Source organism: Erpetoichthys calabaricus, chromosome 15 (genome assembly GCF_900747795.2).
Source record: "Erpetoichthys calabaricus chromosome 15, fErpCal1.3, whole genome shotgun sequence".
In the NCBI taxonomy this organism is placed as follows: domain Eukaryota; kingdom Metazoa; phylum Chordata; class Cladistia; order Polypteriformes; family Polypteridae; genus Erpetoichthys; species Erpetoichthys calabaricus.
In genome coordinates this window covers 80,760,442-80,782,990 of record NC_041408.2, presented here as the reverse complement: position 1 = coordinate 80,782,990, position 22,549 = coordinate 80,760,442, and the positions used below count along the sequence as shown (strand labels likewise).

At 39.3% G+C, this 22,549-nt stretch overlaps 1 protein-coding gene across 1 annotated transcript in view; it reads right to left on the bottom strand.

Annotated features, from left to right (window-relative positions):
* Nucleotides 1-12,473: 12,473 nt before the first annotated feature.
* tjap1 (tight junction associated protein 1 (peripheral)) overlaps nt 12,474-22,549 on the bottom strand; it is a 100,468-nt gene continuing 90,392 nt past the window's right edge. Inside the window, exon 10 of the mRNA XM_028820154.2 lies at nt 12,474-19,168. Coding sequence (XP_028675987.1) covers nt 17,729-19,168 — 1,440 coding nt within the window. The 3' untranslated portion in view covers nt 12,474-17,728. The remainder of the gene's footprint in view (nt 19,169-22,549) is intronic.

Below are 22,549 nucleotides of genomic sequence, written 5' to 3'. Positions count from 1 at the left end.
AGAGGGGCCTACATTCAAATTGTTAGCAAAATTTTATTATCTCTCATGTAATTTACAAACTTAAAAATGGAAGGTGAAAGGGCCTCATAAGTGGAATAGCCTTGGGCCTCTTTTCATATAAATCCGGCCCTGTACATAATGGCTAGATAGTGCAGCCCTTTAGGCCTTCGAGACCCAGGAGGAACCCCTCGAAGGCCCAGGAGTTGCGGAGTAGAAAGTCGAGTTTCACAAATGGCAGAGAATCGCATAACATGAATCACCACGTCTAATGATAAAAGGAGTGCAGCGCCGCGGCTCCAGTTACCCGTAACTCTCCATCTGCAACATCGGACTCATGGCTGGAGCCTCATCAACCCAGGATGAGGTCAAACGCGTCCATCTACGGAGTGGTGGCTCTGAAGCTAGGGAACTGCACTGGCAATCGGAAGGTTGCCGGTTCGAATCCCGTAAATGCCAAAAGGGACTCTGCTCTGTTGGGCCCTTCAGCAAGGTCCTTAACCTGCAATTGCTGAGCGCTTTGAGTAGTGAGAAAAGCGCTATATAAATGCAAAGAATTATTATTATTATTATTATCTACCCACAGCTGGACCAACCTGCATTTACCAGTTGATCCAAGTCACTTCCTCGACAAGTGGATGAAACTGGGCACATGCACAGGGATAGCGTGTGACCTACATGTAAATAAAGTGACAAGCGAGCCCTGGGACAGAAACGGGCAAGCAGTGTCCCCAGTTTATGTGCCACACCTGTCTATCTCTTAGCCCGGAACGCAAGGATGTTACCGGCGCGGGGCTCTGGACTGGGTTACGATCCGCTGTGTTGTTCACTTCTTCAACAAATTACAGATGCCAACGGTTCATGAAGACACGGACTCTCTTCTGCTTTCGCCACTAAAATGCAACCCTCACCACCACCCCCAAGGCTATTACTACCGTCCAGTGGTCATTATACATATGAATCTTGAAATGGCAGAATTACACTCAGCACATGGCACCCTCGCGTTCAGAAATGGCAAGGAACAAAACAGTTCGATGACTGGGAGAAAAGGCACAGGAAAGTAACAAGCTCCGACCGGGCACCTGGGATTGAACCCAGGTCCGAAACTGCGCTCTTTATCAGTGTGGTACATGTGTAGTCATCTCCATCCATTTTCCAAACCCGCTTATCCTGAGCCAGGGTCACAGGGCAGCTGGAGTCGGCCTAACACGGGAGGATTGGGCGCGAGGCAGAAACTGAACACACCTGAATGGGGCGCACGGAGAACAAAAGCAAAACAACAAAAGGGCCACTTGAGCAACGTCAATTCAATTAACTGACATAATCTGCTTACTGGACCCCATCCCGGCCACACACGTGTGCCAGTTCTGTAGGGGAGCGCAAACACTCACACTGTGCCATCTTCCAAGAGCCACTTATCGAAGCACAAAGATTTTGTGAGCAAGGATCCCAAATGAAAGAATCCAAGGAAATAAACCCGGAAAGAGACGGCAGGGCGGTTCTATTCTATAAGGGCGCGCACAAAAAGGCGAGCTTCAAAAGGGCGACCTCAATTGAGCGCCGAATAAATGCGCGCGTAAATAAAGGAGCGCTTCAAAAAGGTGACCTCAGTTGAGCACGGCAAATAAAGGCGCTCGTAGATAATTTAGTTGAAATGGCTCTGGAATATGTGAAGAGCGACAAAGGTGCAGATCTACTCGTAGTCGAAGGCTATACATTCAGAAAGGAGAAAACTATCAACGGGAAACACATCTGGAAATGCACTGAATATAGGATTGGAAAATGTTCGTCTCGCTGTCATACCAAAAATGGATTATTCGTCAAGAGACCATCTACGCACAACCATGTTCCAGATGTGGCGAAGATCGAAACAAGGAAAGCAATAGTGGACATGAAACAACGAGCATATGTTCAGTCATTGCCTTAATCTAATTTTCTGTAATTTTGAAAACAACGAAATATAGAGATCTTTAGAAATAGTTCGTTAGAAGTAGTTCGTTAGAAGTTCATGCATTAATTAATTGAATGTTTTACTATTCTTGCTTTCACCTTTTTATACGTTCAATCATTGCCTTTATCTAATAAATTTTCTGTAATAATTTTGTTGCGTTTGCCTTTATTCGCTGCGCCCAACTGACGTCACCCTTTTGAAGCGCGCCTTTATTTACGCGCGCCTTTATTCGGCGCTCAATTGAGGTCGCCCTTTTATTCGCCGCGCCCAATTCAGGTCGCCTTTTTGTGCGCGCCCTTATTGACGGATACCCGGCAGGTTACCATTTGCCAAATGTCACAGGGATGTCTGAAGAAACCACAACTCCGTCCGAATGACCCGAATCTCTATGAAAGAATACAGGGCGCCACCTGGGGGTCGTGGGCACGGGGGGTGTCTTGTTTTACCAAAACGTTTTCATTGGGGGTAAACATTTTGTCGTTCACCGGGTTCGCTTCCCGGGTCCTCCCTGCGTGGAGTTTGTCTGTTCTCCCCGTGTCTGCGTGGGTTTCCTCCCACAGTCCAAAGACATGCAGGTTAGGTGCATTAGCGATCCCAAATTGTCCCTGGTGTGTGCACCCTGAGGTATGGTGACCAGAATTTTTTGGGACAATCCGGGGACATGGGGGGGGGGGATTTAGAATCTACAGATCACGAGTTGTGACTCTAAACACTACAGAGTACAAAGCAAAAGCTTATCACGTGATTTCTCACTAAAGTTGTAGGATGCGGTAAAGTGTAACCTCCGTCAAAACACCGCGCACGCGCGCCGAGTTCAAATTATCGTGGTGATGACATACAGTCAAAAAAGTGAACCTGCTGAAACCGGGGAAAACGAGGACGGATGGTCACCTTACCTGAGGTGGGTTGGCGCCTTGCCCGGGATTGGTTCCTGCCTTGTGCCCTGTGTTGGCTGGGATTGGCTCCAGCAGACCCCGTGACCCTGTGTTAGGCTTCAGCGGATTGGAGAATGGAATTGTATGGTACGGTATGGTATTTTGTCTTTCAATATGGATAACAGAGGATAATCGACACCTCCAAAGTAATGCATCTTTATTATTTTTTCTAGATAAAATTTCTCTTCGATTCCGATTTCTTACTAAATATTTAAAATATATGCACGCTTGCTGTTTCTCTTTCATAATACCAAAAAATAACAAAAAATAAAGCACTACTTTTTTTTTGTTTAAACACAGCAAAGTTACCCGAGGATAAAATGAAGCCAGTTACATTCGTCGTAATTTAGGAGGAGTCCTCATTAACTGTAAAAATGGAGCAGCACTTTGAAACCCAATGAAAGAAACATCAAACAAATAAAGTCCTTTTAGACATAAAGCAGAGAAAAACCTCCTGGATATTTGCTATGAAGTACAAAAACACCACCGGCTGCATCACAGCGTCCTCTCCTTTATTTACCTCGTCTCTCAAAATAGCCGGCGACTCTCCATTAACAGCAGTTTTGTGTTTTGTAGAGCGCTTTAAGTCACGAGAGGCAACAGCAGTACACCAAGATCGAAAACAAAGGGGGATTTATTTTTTAACTTGTCGCTACACTTTGGTTTGGGCATCTTATGTACTTGTGATTTATATGCATTTAATTATCATTATCATTCATGGTGGCTCCGTAATCCGTACTGAGCCCTACGATCAAAAGAAAGCCCCGTGATGTCCCATCATTGATGGATTAAAGGCCAGAGGTCCACATGACCGTCATCATCAAGTTCTTCCACGTAAACCCTGAAGACCATGAGGACTGATTGAGGTCATTGATGTGAGGCAGAACGCCTAGAGGGGGCTGGGTGGTCTCGTGGCCTCGGAACCCCCTGCAGATTTTTTTTTTTTTTCGAGTTTTTTGGGGTTTTTTTTTTCTGTTCTCCCTGGCCATCGGACTTCACTTGTATTCGGTGTTCAGTAGTGTTCCCTAATTTTATTTTTTATATTTTGTCTTTTTTCTCTTTCTTCATCCTGTAAAGCACTTTGGGCGACATCATTTGTATGAAAATGTGCTCGAGAAATAAATCTTGTATTTGATGTTTAACCGGAGCGCAGTTAGGTGTCTTCTGAACCAAACTGCCATTCATTCTGCTTTTCCTATCCAAGTCCACTACGCTGGACACTCTTAAAAAATAAAACTTGTCAGAGGGAGGGTATCCTTCAATAAGGGCGCATACAAAAAGGCGAGCTTCAAAAGGGCGACCTCAATTAATTGGATGTTTTAATATTCTTGCTTTCGCCTTTTTATAGTACGTTCAATCATTGCCTTTATTTAATAAATTATTACAGAAAATGTATTAGATAAAGGCAATGATTGAACGTACTATAAAAAGGCGAAAGCAAGAATATTAAAACATCCAGTTAATTGAGGTCGCCCTTTTGAAGCTCGCCTTTTTGTGCGCGCCCTTATTGAATAGAACCTCAGAGGGGTTCTTTACAGTACGGAAGCGTATTGTATTACAGAGATGCCGCACAGTGGAAACATTTTTCTTTTTCAAAAGAACCATCCGCATGAAGTTCCGGAAAGAACTCTTATTCAGGGGCGGACAGGCCATTAGGGCATTTGGGTAATGCCTGGTGGGCCGCGGACTCTGGTCTGGTCATGGGCCGGCCGTTTCATAAATTAAATTTTATGTACTGGTTACCGTTTGACATTAAAATTAATTTTCTAAACTACTAAACATTATCTGTCCGGTACTGTGATTTCTATAGTCCTGTAGAATATAGCGTCTTACGTCATCAAGTTGTTTTAGTTGTCAGTACACAACGTTGCAGCGAAACATTTGGTCAAAACTGCCTTTTGCTGATTTCTGTTTCGATATCGCTACATTTCGGTTAGCATATAGGCCTACATTATTGCAATTTATTTTATCTCATGTCTAGATTTAAATTCTTCGGTACTAATAATTAGTTTAGATTATTGGGACAAATAATGCTGTAGTATATTTAAGTATATATGACAATTGCTCACTCGGACAATTTGTTTTGGGGGCCCCCAAGAAGGCGGGGGCCCTAAGCTATAGCTTGTGTAGCTTATACGTTAGTCCTGCACTGATTATGATTTATGCGTTTTGTTCTTCTCTGGTCGTCGGCGTGAACGATACGTTTTCAGCTGCGATTATTAGCATGATGAAATAAAGTTATAAAGCACAGGATAGGAATTTTTCATATTAGGTCGGGACATTTCTAGTTTATCGTTAAGTTAACGGAAAATTTCAATCATGTGAGGTTTTCATTATAACCTCGGTTATCATTTATTTCATTGTAAATGAGCAGCTACTAGCCTACTAGGATACTGGCATTGACATTTGACATGTGCTCTAATAACGTCTAAGCCGTGTTACTGAATTTTTATTTTTCATTAAATCTGATTTCTAAGCATGTCGTCAAATTTTAAGTTGTGTCTAAACTACAGTGAACAGATTCAATTTGGCAACAGTTTAGACAGAGTTCATATCATAGGCTCATAGCAAGTAGCGAGCCGCGTACTCATCACAAATTTTAAGAAGATTACAATGAATAACGGGCCGCGTGGGTCGACCTCGTCACCTCCTCACTCGTTTGAAGGATGGCCGGGCCGGTTTTGAAACCCAGTCCGCTCCTGCTTTTATTTATTTGGATTTGAAACAATGGTCCATAAATATCCACGAATAGATGATAAGAAATGTGTGAAATGCCGGCTAACTTCAGTTTTTTTGTTTTTTTTTGATCTGCGGTATCCTGCTAGGTGCGGCACGGTGGCGCAGTGGTTGCGCTGCTGCCTCGCAGTTGGGAGATCTGGAGACCTGGGTTCGCTTCCCGGGTCCTCCCTGCGTGGAGTTTGCATGTTCTCCCCGTGTCTGCGTGGGTTTCCTCCCACAGTCCAAAGACATGCAGGTTAGGTGGATTGGTGATTCTAAATTGTCCCTAGTGTGTGCTTGGTGTGTTTGTGTGTGTCCTGCGGTGGGTTGGCACCCTGCCCAGGATTGTTTCCTGCCTTGTGCCCTGTGTTGGCTGGGATTGGCTCCAGCAGACCCCCGTGACCCTGTGTTCGGATTCAGCGGGTTGGAAAATGGATGGATGGTATCCTGCTATAAGATGTCCGTTTTGTCCTCATACAGTATTAGGTACATTGTCAAAGCAAACAGAACCAATTTCATGTGTACTGTAAAGAACTTTTCCCAGAAAGAAATGGTCAAGCAATGGTTCAGTGGTGAACCACACAACCCAGCACAAGTGCCATCCCAGACGTAGTCATTTTAAGTGTCTGCACAATACTATGCACCAATATCTAGTAGTCGCCTTGCTAGGGACTGTGCAGTCTAATGAAGTGGGATCGATAAACGGACTGAGCGTCGCCACATCTGAGGCACCAATGGTGCCAAGTGCATCTTGTGAGAAGGTGGCACCTACAGAGAAGGGACAAAGCAACTGAACACCGCATGAAGAAAATAAAACGGTCAACATGAAAGCATCTCCTAACCCCGGACATTTATTCTATTTAGCAATTGAGGCCACAGAAATGTGTAGGTCGCAAACAGCGAAACATGTTCGGGAAAAAGAGCCAGCTCTGAAGAATAAAACTAAACACATTCAGCCTCCAAAACCACTCAGTATAATCTGGGCCTTGATTTCTTTTTAAAATGTCTTGCTGTTGTCATATTGCTATGCTGCGATGCAACCTCCTACCATTTTAACAAGGCTTGCACATACATACTGAACGTAAACCCCCTACACAGCCAGTCGTCTCGTTTATTTTATTTATTTATGATATGTGAACAGCCCGATGCTTGCATACATTGCGTCTCCATCAAGTCCTGGCCTACCGCACACACTCACTCTCTTCGGTGTCTTTGTATGGAGGATCTCGAGTAAGATCTCAGCATCAGTGACGTGCGGTGAGGTTCATGGCTGGTGAGGCACTGACGCCTTCAGAGTCAGATTTACAAATACATGAACCCAAAGAGCAGCTTATTGAGTATTCAACTGGCAGCCAGCAGGCACATTGACTACTGGTTGTCTTTCATATCTCATCGGCGTTTCTTTACACACATACAGCAGGTAAGGTGCACAGTATATTTGGCTAAGCGGAGAGACAGCGCGCATTTGCTCCTCACCCTCCGTGTGCTCTAAATGTGCCGTCGCAATTCCACAATTCATACTCCGTTAATACAAATGAAAGTATAGACAGGTGTACAAAAAAGGATTTCAAGTTTGACCTTGATTGAAATATTTTGTTGTTTTTAAAAGCTTTTTATTCTGATGCTTCAATCAATTTTAATAAAGACTGTTGAACAACAAGAAAAACAAAAGAATATTTTATTTAAGGTCAAATTTTAGTTTTTAAATATTGGATTGTTTGTTTTCTTAGTCTGATCTCATTTTTTTTTTTTAAATTGAAAACCGTTTATGGTCTTGCTGTTATTTGTAAATGAAATCCATGCGGCTGTCCTTCTCCCCGAACATCTCCGTCACTTTCTGATAAAAGTCCTTATTTCCCTTTAGTTTTAAAAGTCGTAATCTTCTGTTTTGGGAATCACTCTGAACAAAAAATAAATAAAAGGCCCGCTGCTGTGCACTTGACTTTCGGATGTGTCGCTCACTTACCGGCGCCTCCGAGTAGAAGAACAGCAGCAACGAGAACCTGCTGGGCTCACATGCGCCCCCTTCAGGACGGGCCGGTACTGTCTGCCTCACCCACCTTGTGCCTTTTCACTGCGGTTTTAGGTCTGATCAGCAAGACTAAACATGTCACACGCATTCATTAAAGATTTTAGCCAGACTGTGGAAAGTCAGGGTGTTGAATAAACGAGTGTGCAAACATTATATTGGCGACATCGACAGAGGGCAACAGGCACACGCTAATTGCACGCATCAACCCAGCGTGTGAGGGAGAGCACAGTCCAAGGTGAGGTACCTCCCGTTTCTCCCGTCTTTGAACAGCAAATGTGCAAATTCAGCGATTTTTACTATAGAAATTATTGGAATCATACAGAAAACACATTTATAGCACAGACCAGTGGACAATTTTATATTATTATTAGTTTTTTTACTTTTCATAATGACAGGTGAGGCAGAACCCTCTGGGAATAGAGCACATTTTACCTCCATCTGTTTGGCATATTGGGTTGTTGTTCTCAGAACCAAACTAATCATTTTTTTTTATTCAGAAAATTCAATTCTTTGAAGTCCTTCATTAAACAAACACAATCGCGTAGTCAGATCGACAGTTAAGCACGTGTCTAAAGACAGCAGTCGCAGAACTGTGCGCCATTGTGTTGCGCTGGCGCAGTTTCCAGTTTGTAAGCTTCTCTTCATAATAACAGACCATCTGATAGTTGTCATACGGATTATTTTGAACATGATTGTTGATCTGGAATGCGTTGAAGACTATCTGCTCTTAAGTGCTCTTTCTACAACCTGCATACTACTCTGTCGATGAAATGATTCGTATTTTAAATACTTTGCAAATGAGAAGTTAAAAAGATAATCACACCAAAACTGGCTGGGGAAATACAGGACATCCGAGAACATGAAGTGTGCATCAGAACTCATATCTGAGCCTGTTCTCTCTGCACCAACTGGGGGGGAAGACGTCCAGATACCTACAACAAAGAAATAAAAATGAATCGGGAAATCATCAGGAGACTTTCAGATGCAGAAAGCCACCCAGGGATGAGCCAGGTGCTAACTTATGAAAAACGAAAAGAGCGCACAGTACTTCAAGTTGCCATGTGGTTCTGCATCGCCCTCTTTCAATATGTCTCTTATAATAACTCAGATGGCCAACTTTTGTAACCCCACCATGCAGATGGACACTCCGAGTCATCAAGGAAAACACCTCAGCAGCAGCAAGACGACGAGATCTGACCATTCAATCCATCAGCTTCGTTTGTTTAGCTAATAAATAAAGTTATCTATCAATCTTCACTGTCTCCAAGGGGAAATTAAAATGTTACAGTTCAATATAAAATAAAAACAAACACATACACACATAACTTCTGGCTTGGATATTAACAGAGCGGCTGCTGCCGGTTTGCTGGTGGCAATGAGGTGAGATCAGACCTGCTCAGCTTGTTCCACAGATTTACATCTAAAGTTGTCTATGAACGGAGCATATTGATAGAAGTTGGATTCCTCCTTTAAAGTCACCAACATTCAGGATAATCTATCATGAAAAGTTTCCCAGGATAGTAAACAAACTCAATCTAAATTTCAATGAATGGCTCACATACTCAGTTTTAATTATAATATACTCGCTTTTTCACCATTGTTCATTCACCTAAACCTGCAATGGCCCTTCTGCTTTTTCCATTTTATGTGATGAAACCAGTCCAGCATTAAAATATGAGGTTTAACCCAGTTTTCCACAATATCTGAACTTGTCGTGACTCACCCCGAGATGTTAACTGCCCATACAACTTATGTAGGAGCAACTGAATATTTTTCATTATATGGAGTCAGACCAGGTCTGAATCCTTTCCCACTTTTATTCTCACTCAAGATATTCAACCTTTCCATCCTCAGATGAGATGTTCCTCTGATAGGGTGTACCAGGTTGTCCCAATATCTCATCTAGATACTTTTTAAAGCAAGGTTTCTACTTCAACGACACGTTTCCTGTAATTTGTTCCAGGTTCCCACACCTCTTTGAGGTAAAGAAGTGCTTCCTGTCTTAAATGCACTTCCCCTTAACTTCCACTGGTGTTCTCAATAACACAATTCACTGTTTAGTTGAATGAATTCTTCTGGGTCTACTTTATCAAGCCTCAGAAAGTGGACCCAAGTGCGCTGGTGCACCTCGGGGCTCCGAGTTGCTGTGAGCGTGTGACAAACGTTATCAGTGAAGTCAATAACGTGCCCACCAAATAGCAAGAAAACTGAACATGAACGGATGTACTGTAGTAGGCCTGTGTGGCTCATCCATCTTTATGGTAATTTAAAAATTAAATATTTAGTGCAATAAATATTTTATTCTTATTTAGGCTTTGAAGAAGAGACAGTCACTTCCTAAGCAGATTCCATTTGGTCTCTCTTGACAGAGCTGAGACATTCCTAATAATTCTACAGCCATTTTGTTGTTAATACTTTCCGAATCCACTACGTTCACACAGTTTCTTTATGTTACATTAATTTGTACAATATATGTGCTTATGATTGACTGTTCAGTGACCCCTGACTTTACTGGTGTGGATGCTAATGTTCCTTTGCCAGAAGGGAGAAGCGAGAAAAGCAGCTGTGCTGGAGAGCCGAGGTCTTCAGTAATCATGTTTGCCTGTCTAAGTCAGTGAGTTATGTGTGTGTCCGGAGAAGAAGACAGCCAAGTGCTGGTAAAATTCTGCGCTACGTTTACCTCCATCTGCAGTGCTGTATGCTCTCGAGTTCAGCAGGTGCCATACCAGAAAGTGATGCTGTGAGTGAGGATAGACTACACTGGGCACCTGTAGAAGTTCATACAGGCCCAACAAATGGAGAAGTACGACCTTTAATCAGACGTCTGAGGAAGGAGAGGTGCTGGTGAGCCTTTTTGACTAGAGACTTCAGCTTCACTTCAGCTAAACATTGTTGGTCACTCCATGAAATTTAAAGCTGCTTATGCTCTTAACAGCATCCGCCCCGGATATAGATCCAGTTGTATGTTCACAAGGTCCTACACAGGAATTTGGGCTAAAATATTGTTAAATAAACAACTTTGAGGAAACCCTCTTGTATATAATATTTAAATGCAGTCAAACCGATCAAGCCTGTAATCTGAATAAACTCCCCATTTGCTGATCAGTTCTACCCAATAACAGCTCAATCACTGGCTACGATGGCTCAACATGTGATGACATACTTGAGAGAGATGAACAATTAGTGATTAAAAGTTAAAGAAAAGCAGGTGAAGACAGGATTGACTGAAAGCTCTGCGTCATACATGTGCACATCTTAGGTGCTTCAACAAGCAGAACGTAGATTGACTGCTGCAGTTTCACAATCTGCCATTGATGAACTTGGGAGTATGAAGTGTCAAGGCAGAGAACGAGTAAAACAAAATAAGGGGAAAGCAGGTCTTTAATTCAAACATTTCAAAGTGCGCTTCACTGTTATGCACAAGAGGATTTGTAGAAGTGCTTTATTTAATAATATTTTAGCAAAGATAAACATTTGGGATGATGTGAGCATACAACTAGATACCAGACATTTGGATTATGCAATACGAGCAAACAGATTTTTTATGGTTGCTCTGATGCTGTTTGCTAATGCTCACAGTTGGCCTCCTTTGAAGCAGATTGAATCACAAATTTTGTCATCTCCGTTCTCCATTTAAACTTTTTTTTTTTTTTGGCCATCACTACAAACAAAATGGAGTCAATGACAAAGAATGTCACATTAGATGAGCTGCCCAGGTGATGTGGTAGAAAATACAGGGCTGTCATTTATACCCATTCAGAATAACTCAACCCACCTCCGCCTGACCCCTCCTTTGAAAATGGGCACCTAAAATATTCTGGGATGTGAATGTGGCAGAAGATGTGCCAATGTGAATATTTAAGAACTTCCCCATTGCCTGCTTAATAAACTGCCTCAGAAACTTCTATTTTGCTATTTTATTTTGAAATCTGGTTAACAGTGGCCTTTGATACAACAATGGAGATTACTCTGGAGTTTTGCTGCAGACATGCAGCTTTAATTTTCAAGACTACACAATAGCTCCATCTGTCACATCAAGCACAGGAATTCTAAAGAATGAAAACATTATGGCACCAGGAAGCAAAGCAACATCAGCATAGAATTTCTAGGCCAGTGAACAGTAATTTTCTGTCTTTAGATCTCCTGTTCATACTTTTCAGTCAACACAATGACTTTAAAGCTGCCTGCCTCATGCTGTTCTTGTTATGCAGAAGGCCCCATAACCAGTGCAATGCTCATCCAAACCTATGGTCATGCGACAGTCAATGGTGTCTTTCTGTAGTTATACAGTGATGAGGAGCCACACCGATTACTAGAAGACTCCAGTCTGTCACATTCATTTCCAGTTACTAGCCCCTATTTATGCAAGTAGGATGACTTTTCTAACTTGTCAATAATACAAACAGAAGATAAGTGTGCCTGAAATAAAGCACATAAGTAATAAAATAGTAACTCCCAACTTTCACGGGATTGCACTTTTGAACTGAAGTCCCACCTCTCCCCCTCATTCATTAGTCATGAGTCCGGTCTCCAAAATAATATGCTACTCTTGGCAGCTCTTAATAGTGAACTCTACTTTAACTGTGATGAACATATCTACCAGATAGATAGGATGTGATGGAGTTTATCCTGGCAGCCATAAGCACAGAGCAGAAACCAGCCATGAATAACCCATTACACAACACAGCCAGCATGCTACTCCTACTGGGTCAGATAACTAATCAAACTAAAGGAAAATTAAAATTTAGGAAATGGGCAGGTGTTGATTCTAATCAGGATCAGCAAAGAAAAAAATATCAATTATTCAATTATGGGAAAATGCAAGAAACATAAAAAAAGATAAATTTAAAATACTTTATTTGTTTTAAAATATACATCCCTGGATTAAAAATTCAGAAAATAAGATTAGTACAGGTTTAACAGTCTCTTATTTATACAAGGATGATTTTAAAGTGGTGAAACTACAAAATCATGGAAGTGTCAGTACATTACATTGTAAAAAATAAGAAGAATGCACGTACCTCAAACGACTTCTTCCAAGTCGTTTTTTTTTCCCCCCATAAACAAAGTGTATAGAATGTAACACTTAACACAACAAAATGTTTGAAAAGAAATTACATGATCAGTTATCAGGATAAAAGATTATAAATAAAATAAGATAGCCAAAAAAATCAATCACAAACATTTGTATTCTGATTGGATGGGTGTCAATAAGAAAGAAACCATATATATTTTATAATAAGACAACTTAAAACAACGCATTGGGTAAGCAGATTCAGTAATACTCATTCAATGCAACAACTCAAAAATGACAAATTCTGTACAAGTTAAACTGAATGGATGATGACCTACAGTACACATGTGTGAATACATTCTTGAAAACCTAACTGTCCGGTAAAAGACACAGATTCAGTTTTCACTGCAGTGCAAACACCTCATTGTCTTGTTAGGGCACTTTGAATGAAGGTGGCTGTAACATCCTTTTCTAAAAAAAAAAAAAAACTCTTTTCTTTCCTCATCTTGCTGTCTAATATCACTTGTAATGGTGTCAGCCATTAAACAAGGATGGCTATTTTCAATTTGGAGAAGTTGGGAAGCAGAAAAGTGTTTTTCATTTACATTCTCGCAAAACCTAAAAAATAAATTGAAATTCAGAATGCCAGCACTTCGGGGGAAAAAGCAAGCAGTTGTCAGTTTAGTAAGAATTTGTCATTAGCGCTTTCTCTATTTTGTAGCATGCTATAAGGTCCACTGAAAACAAAGATGTGCAAAATCAACAAGGATCCAGATAGGATGTTTTTGAGGTGAACAGATAACTTGCTGTGAAAATAATGTTAATACTTTTGCAACCATCAATGAAATGCATAATGAATGAACAGTGTAAAGTGCAATGCTGAAGGCTTCTGAGGTAGTCTAAATCTGCACCCAGATAACTGCTTTGGCAGTACAACTAATTGAAGAACACCAGGATTTCTTTTTTATGCACGTTACAAGCCTGAGAAGACTATGTCTCAATATGGCTGCATGTATCTATAAGGTATTATTAAAATAATTGATTCTGCCATGTTTGTTACAATGATATCTAAAAATAAATTGGAGTGAACAATACTATAAATAGCCTTCTTTTTTAGTTTTATAGGAATAGGGACTTCAGAACTTCGCAATATTTATATGGCATTTGCAACATATTACTATGACAATGTGTTTGGGTACAGAAAGCCATAGGTGAAGTGGTATGCTGGACTATTTTGGAAGGTTTTGTAGCTGATGAAAATGGGAATAAAAAGGATGTTTCATATCACAAGACAGCCAAGCATACTCGGACTTGTAATTGTCACCCTGTTACACTGGAGCTAACACCATTAAATAATTTGAAGACAAGGAATGCTATTAAATGCTACTGCTATTCAGAGTCGGATGTCCATCAAAGAAAACATGATGACTCACTGCTCCACTGAGACAGTTCAATTTCACCTTATTCCTGTACTGATGTATTTCAAGTATGAATCTGGAAATGGCTCTAGTTATGTGAAAAAACCTGAATATATAAGAAGGTGCCTTGAAAGTGAACATAAATTTTACGCGAGTCCAGACAGAAGTCTAATTGTGAATAAAACATTAGTTTGTGTGCCGTGATCAACACCAACAGAAGCTACTTAGTATACGTCCTCATCATACAATACATTGCATTGATAAATAAGAAATTGGCTTCAAAACTTTCGGCACAAGGAAAAGATGTTAAATGTGTTAAGTTAGCAACTTTTCAGAAACTGTAAAAGCAAACACAAAAAATAAAGTCTAAATAATTGTAACATTTCAGAATGGCAGTGCCGTTTTAAACTAGAGCTGCAGATACTTAAAACTGCTGATGGATTGTGGGAATGTCACTACATTGAAGCATAAAACAAATGTTAAAAGAATTAAACCTTTAGAAAGTACATACTTTTAAGGTTTAATTCTTAACCTCAGTTGTTAAATTAAAAAAAAAAAGAATAATTTTACAGATTGTTTCCTTTGTAAATCTCATGAAAGGTGATGATGTACAGAACATAATGCTAGAAATTAAAACTTGCTAATGTAGAAATTCAGGCTGTGCAACACTTAAGATATGTCACACAAGAGACAGATGCTGATGAAGACATATTATACGCATACATCTCTTGTGTGTCAGCGAGTGTATGCATACACGCATATTATGTACATTTAATAAGTACATAAACTGGTGTTTTTATAAGGTATGTTGTGACAAAATAGTCTTGAATGACATCATGCTATTAAAAACTTTCGTAATACATTCATTATTGGAAAACAATTGTGACAAGTAAACAGATTTTTCTTGAATGCAACAAAAAAAAATAGGACTAATCAACACTGTAATTTGGGAACTCTGGAAAATTAGAGATAAAATGGCAAGAGGAACATATTAATCAATAATAATTTTGAGCCTTTATGCCTACATAAAGAAACAACATAATATACTCATACTTTTTTGCGAGTTAAGTCAAAATAGCAAACCTGAAAGCTATTTTGTTAAGATTTTCTTTAAATTTAACATATACCTGTATAAACACTGAGCTGAATAGACAATACAAGCTGTAATGGCTATCATGATCATACATCCATCAATGCAGCATCTGTGGGCTAAACAAAATATCTTCCCAGTAGCAACCAATAACGTTAAATAAAGTGCCTTGTTAATAAATTTAAATGGGAGATTAATTACTTTTGTTCAGGATTACTTTGTATTTGTTTTAGATAAAAATACAATGGATACAGTTTTATCTCTCTTCCCAGCAGTAATACCTTTTCAATACAAATTACAGTTAATAAAAAAAAGAGATGAAATTCCTGTAAGAGAAAGTATAAATAAAACGAAACACCCAACTAAGCATGACCTAGTTTAAGTTAGGATTCAGGGATAATTTACATTAAGCACAACCAAGGTCAAAAGGTGGTTTTCATTCCGAATGGGGAAAAAAAGTCAAATGGTTCAATCACAAATTAAGTGCATCATTTGACCCTTCCACTGAACCACATCACAGCTTGTAGGTAAATTCAACTGACACCCTGCAAAGACAACCTCAAGGTCAAATTAAGCCCTGTCAGCAAGGCATCCATTGTATATTTATATATAAAAAAAAAAAGGAAAAAGAAACACAAGCTGCCCACATGATTGGGCCCACTACCAGATGCACATTTACCTGCTTAATGGAAAAAAACAAAAAAAATAATAATTTTTTTTTACATCATGGCTTTGCTCTCATTATATAGCTAATAGACACAAGAAAAACCGTAGAAGCTGAAGTATTTCTGCTAATAGCTACAAGAATGGTTATACTCAGCACACACCCAACTGTAAACTACAGTGTACATACATAATAAGAACTGCATTATTAATGTATCATTTCATAATATCACATGGATTACTGCATATGTTTTGTTAGTTGCAGGTTAATCTTGAAGGTCAGATTAAAGCACCCAACATAAGAAATGTTTTCACTTGATTAACAAGTTATCATACGTGCCAGACAGCATTAAAACATTTCATGCCAAATGTGATTATTTAAAACTATGAAAGAAATTCAGTCCTGAACAGATGGCGACCTTAAAAGCATGCACTTTAGCTCTGCTATTAGACAGTGCTACTTCAGACATGTTACAAGAATGCATTTATTCCAATCACAAACATACTTAAAAGACTTTGGGTCTTGACTAATCATTTAGCAGGATTAAACAATTCAAATAAACTACTGAAATAGATTTTTTTTAAAGAGACGGACCAAAAACTCCAAAATACTACCTTTAAGGTCAGTACTGCCAATAGCACTGATTTCAGTCTTACGAAATGCTGCCAAATAAATATTCAGCATAAAAACTTCCACCTGAGAGTAGACAAAGCTTGATAACTGACAGCACTGTTTGTCTAAATCACCTCAACTGGGAACGATGAGCAAGCAATATATTTTATGTCAACGCTGAACAATACGCTCACACTGTGACACCTTCTACTGGAAGTCTACAGTATGAAATTTGTGTTTTTGATTCTACACATTTCCATCGGTGAAACTGCTCGGTACATGAAAGGTGCATTTTTAAATCTATATATTATTTATACCTGCAGTACCTTAAGAAAGGAGGATATGAATAATATACAGAAAAGGACAGTAAGACCCAAAACAATAACACAACACACAAACACCTTAAACTGACTGAAGGAAAGTGCAATGATTAACACCAGCACTCTAAGGTATTAACAGCACCTCAATTGCATCGTTATTCTTTAATAGGCACATATTCAATAACCTTTTTCCAAATCTTACACATAGCTAAAATGTATGCATCCTTCAATGAACTTGGCTGTAAATCATAGTTTAATACTTTCTGAAATGTAGGCACTGCAAGTGAAAGAAAAGCTCTGATCATAAATCATTCAACACCCTTTTAAGTCTGTTAGGACGGAGATAAGTTAAACTCGCCAGGTAGCCAGCCTATGATGTCTATCGGTCTATAGGTACCTCATGTTGACCAGCAACATACTTTGTAGTTATGAAAATTGAATGCTACTGTACAGTACATCCAACATTGATTCTACCCTTTAAAAGCCATCAGTTAAAACTTAGAAGGTGTAATGCTGATCCTATGGGTAAAACACAGCTATCACTCCATACCAAGGAACACAAGTATAACGACACTCAGGGCAGCAGTCCTTAATGAGGCACATTCCAAGTGCCTGTCATTTGCAGTCTTAAAAGTTCTACTTTTAAGTTATTAAATCTGGAAACGTGCAACACCCATGTTTAGACTGAAGGCTGACATTATGAAAAATTGTTGAGAGATCAGTGGATAGCTGACATTGATTCAATACACCCAACCTTTCTGAAGAAGCTATTCTGAGCCATTTTGGTGTATAAAACACTGAAAACTATTAGGCTTAAAGTGACTCTGCTTGAAAGCCTCATCTATATAAATCTGTGAAGGAAATAATTACACGTTCCCCTTCAGTTACTTAAAAAAAAAAAAAAAAAACAAAAAACAAAAAAAAAAACAGATGTCCAAAACACTCCAGCTGTTTTAGAGGCCAGAACATTTATAAGTCTAGTCTAACAAAGTACCATGTTCTAGAGCTCGAGTTAGACTATCCTTGCGATGAAGATGATGTACCCCCATTCGTTTAGGGCTTTTCAGTGGTCTAGAGGGCATGCTATGTTTCTCTTCAAATTCATCTGGGGTCCTCAAGGACCTGGGCATAGTCAAAGTGAACTCTTGCGTCAGGACATCCTGCTCTTCTGTGGAGCTCTCTGCCGACTCTACATCGCCATCGTCATTAACTATTATGGGGCTGGTTTTAATCACTGTAGCAGTGGTCGTTTCAGTGGCCTCACTACTTCCATCTTCATCCTCCAAAGGATCTACAGCCAACAGAAGCCTCTGCCCCTCCTCGTAAGAGAAGTCTGTACTATACTGATCCTTCCTGGAACGTGCCTGTGTGCCACTGTTGTCTGTGTCTTGGCTGGATTCATGACTAATACTCCAGCTATGGAGGGAAGACTCTTCTCCATCTGAATAGGCACCTCTTTCATCCCCTCTTCTTTTTTCGCTCCTGGACACTCTTTTACTCAGGATGCTTCTCTGCAGCTCCTGGGCTGACTCACTGCTGAATGAAGTGCGATTGACTAAGATACTCTCAGAGGCAGGTGCAATCTTTTCTACAAACATACGCTGCCAATTAGCCAAGATATCCTCCTCAGAGCTGGCAGAACTAGCAAAGTTGCTTGGGGCTTGTGGTGGGCTGCTAAACGGGCTAGAATGAGTTGAGCACAGGTCAGCAATATCTTGCAGATGAGGACGTCTGCCACCACTAATATCACTACCACCACCTGAAGAAGATGAAGCTCCAGATCGCCAGCCTCGTTCTGATATTGGGGGGCTGTTAGGTACCATTCTTTGCCTTTCACCATCATCTTCTCCTCCACCTTGCACTAGACTAAGTGAGATAGCTTGACGGGTAGCATAAGTACAATTTGGGAGAGGGCTGTTCTTTGGGATCTTCACTTTGTCATCAGTAGAAAATTCAATTACCTTTCGACCAGGATAAAGAGGGTGAGGTGGAGGAGGAGTAGGGTAAGGGTTTAACTTCTCAAAAGATGGACCTGTTGCTCCATTACTCCCTTCTTCAACCACCAGGCCCTCCAAACTATTCTGTCGAATGCACATCCCATTTTGCTGCTGTTCACCAATTCCTTTCTCTTGCGATCGTCCACCATTTTCCTTACTCGGCTTAGCTTCATCACCCTGAGGACCAGTCATATCCACATGAACAAACACATCCTCCGCTACCGGACGTCCAGAACTACTGCTTGACTGTGCAGAATTCAGGATCATAGGCTCTGGCTTTTCAAGTACTCGGGCAATCACAGATGTAGGAACAACATCAGCAGGGGCTATGCTCTGAGTTGGATCAGGTTTGGTTGCACCAGAATCTGGGGGACTGATTTTCATGTGTTTGTTGACCATATCTTGCAACTCGTAGGGAAGCTGTAAAAGAAAGCATAACGTGATAGTGTAAGCATATGCAATATAATAACAAAAATATGTAAAAATGTTAACCTACCGTATAGGGAAAAACACTGATTTTAGATTTACCCTAAGATTTGAATTTCACAAGAAACACAGTACCCGTTTACTCTTTCTTTAAAGAAGCAAGCAACAACTGACATTAAAATGATGAAAAATCTTGTTGCAAAATGACAGTGCATGCAAGCAAAATGTAAATAAAACTGAAGTAAAAACTAACAGTAATTATAAAGGAAGGTAAAAAAAAAACACTTATAATGCCTGGTAGCTAAAGTCTATACAAAAGAGACAAAGCACATAAAAGACGGCAAGTTTAAGAAACAGCTACATTAAAAAAAGAGAGAGATTGGTGGGTAACACTTTAATTTAGGTATTGCAAAAATTGATCTATTACTCATTTACTCTTGTGCAACAAGATATTAACAAAGGCTTCTTCTGGTCTTCATAACACTTTTAAAACATCTATAGACAGATTATTCATCTCTGTGCAGTGTGGCATATTAATGTGAAGGATTCACAGGTCTTATACTACATATGTAATATCAAGAGAAACGTGTCTCAATGAGGTCACCTCAGACCACTCCAAAGTGAAGTGTTGTTAGTAGGTCACATTGCAGAGAGGAATAAACACTTTGCTGATTCTTTGTATTATGAAGACCCAAAGTGTTTGTTAAGGTCTTGTAAATAAATAATAGATACATTTTTGTAGTACCTAAAGTGTTACAGATTGGTTTAGAATCTACTGACAGCAACAGAGGGCTGCTAACAGGTATCATGTCAAATAATTATATCTGGAGCACTGAACCTCAGCTATTAAACACTACACTGCAAATATTACCTTGTAAACATTTTTGAGGCATACAAGGGACAGCCAGTGGGGATGTACTTGCTTTGTATCATTCAAAGGACAGGCCTAGTTGGGCAAGAGGTTATTTGCATAACGCACAATAAAAGGTATTTCCATTGCAACTTCAAAACCTCTATTGTTCTTTAATCTGGGACAAGAAAATATTTAGAACAGCAAAGCATATGTAAAAAGGAAATAGCAGAGAAAATTGTCTTTTTTTGTAGATTTGTGGAAATACTATAACATATATAGTGCTTGGTGGGGCAGGGAGATTCATTTTAGTTGTATTCTCAGAAGTCACAAAAGACATCTAAGCATGCAGTGCACTACAGTGGATTTGCATACCTTTCTGAAAACGTTTGCACTTTGTCATCACGGGTTATTGAATGTAAACTGATGGGCAAAAATGGAAAATGAACTAATTTAAAATGAAATCTAAAATGTAATAGTGTATAGAAAGTGAAGTGGTCTCAGTATTTTCTGAATCTACTGTAGACTATTTTGTTCATGTACAGAATAGCAAATAGGAGATACAGGATTTGCAGGAGCACTATGTATATAGTCTTACTCTTCTGGGTTTCTTGGCCCCGGTATAAAACGTTAACAGTTATTTCCACAGTACAAAACACATTTCTTACTTTTTCTTTTCAGCATAGAAATAACTAACTCTTTTTTACCTTTGCAAATGCATATTGGCACAGCTCTTCATTAACTATTAAAATATCAGTAACAATTACATGACAAAGTAGTAAGCAAATGTGCATAGTGAGAGGCCTGTGAAATATACTTTGTCTATTGCTGTGAATTGGAGGAGACTAACAAGATTGTACAATTCTTGCAGATCCATCTATGGAAATATATGGTAAGGAGGCTAGCTATCCAAAAATAAACACAAATAATATAGCCTGAGCAAAGGGAAAATAAAGGAAAACACAAAGGATAAAAGAAGCATTAAATGTCTGGGTAAAGCAAGAACTAGGTGTTTTCCAGGAACTATTTAATTACTAGAAATATGCAAGCAATCAGTGATGCACCTAACACAAAAGCTTTTGCTTTCTTTGACTACATCATTATATACACACAAAAACGTACTATGCTTTTTCCGATTATTGCTTTTGCAATTTACTTAATAATGAGGAGTGATTACTTTAAAACATTTTAAAAATATAACACAATGCAACTGTAAAATAATGACCAGTTGGAAATTTAAATTCTTTACCTGACATTAGATCTAGTGGGACAAGCTAGAGGTGGTAAAATTGATTTGTCAAAAAGAGGTTTAATGACCTTGGTAAAACAGTAATCAAGACACCTTCCACTTTCTCTCAGGTGTCAAAATCAATCCAGCATTTCTACAAATGCTAGCCTTCATTCAGCTAAAGGTATGAGGTCATGATAGACTATCAGTGTTACCTGATCGATAAGACGGCCATAACTACAGCTAAGACAGACTAAGATGAAACATTACTAGAGATAACACTAATAATTCATAGACATTTGCTAATTTAACCAACTTGCCCCCCACCTTATTCTTTTAAATGTTATCCTTATACTTGCCACTACTAATTAGTTCGATAAGTTAAAGCCATATTTCAGTGTATCTAAATCCACTTATTATTCCATGAATTACAGTGCAGACAAATTGTATACAGTAATACTAATACCTCAATAAGAAATGTAGAATGTTATTTCCACTTTGAACAATTTGTCATCTGTTTTTTAGTGTGATGCATACAGACTTTCGAACAAGTACTGTATTTCAGTAACAGCTTACATTTTGTTCAACAGAACAAAATATGAATGACTCCATTCCTCTACCTTTCTATTCAGTTTTTCCCCCTCCCATGAAGATAAATGTGTTATACTACTAATGGAAGGATATTGTGCAAGCAGACAGGCATGGAACTTGCAGTTTAAGAGACAGCAAAAGACTGAAGATTACCTATTCAGTTATGGCCCTGGAAGCTTAAGCTAATGATCTCAGATAAATACAGAAATGGTAAAATAATTGTGATTAATGACAGATTTTTTTGTCCATTAAGCTTGTTTGCTTGTCTAATAATTTCCAGTTTCATCACAATAGCTTATCAAAATAATTTTTAAATCTTTAATGACTGTTGCTGGATCTTGTCTCTTTGAGGATTTCCAATTACATGATTAGAAATGGCAGGGGATGACAAATGACATACTGTAATACCAAGATGACTTTTCAGCACAGTTTTAAATGTCCAAAGTACCAAAAGCTTGGCACATACTGATAGCCAATTAACTTGCTGTCTTACAGCAGTATAAAGACTTTCCAGGTATGACAACTTCAGCTGCAATCTCAGCCCTTTTACTTTCTTTTTCAGTTATGTCATGGTATGACAAGCCAGATACATCCAATAGAGAAGCCTCTCTTCTATTTGCAAGGTTCAAAACACCTGCATTTCTTCTTTCCTTATGGCTGCATTGTACGCATTGTACATCCGGGAGAGCGTTCTTTAGTTGCCAGC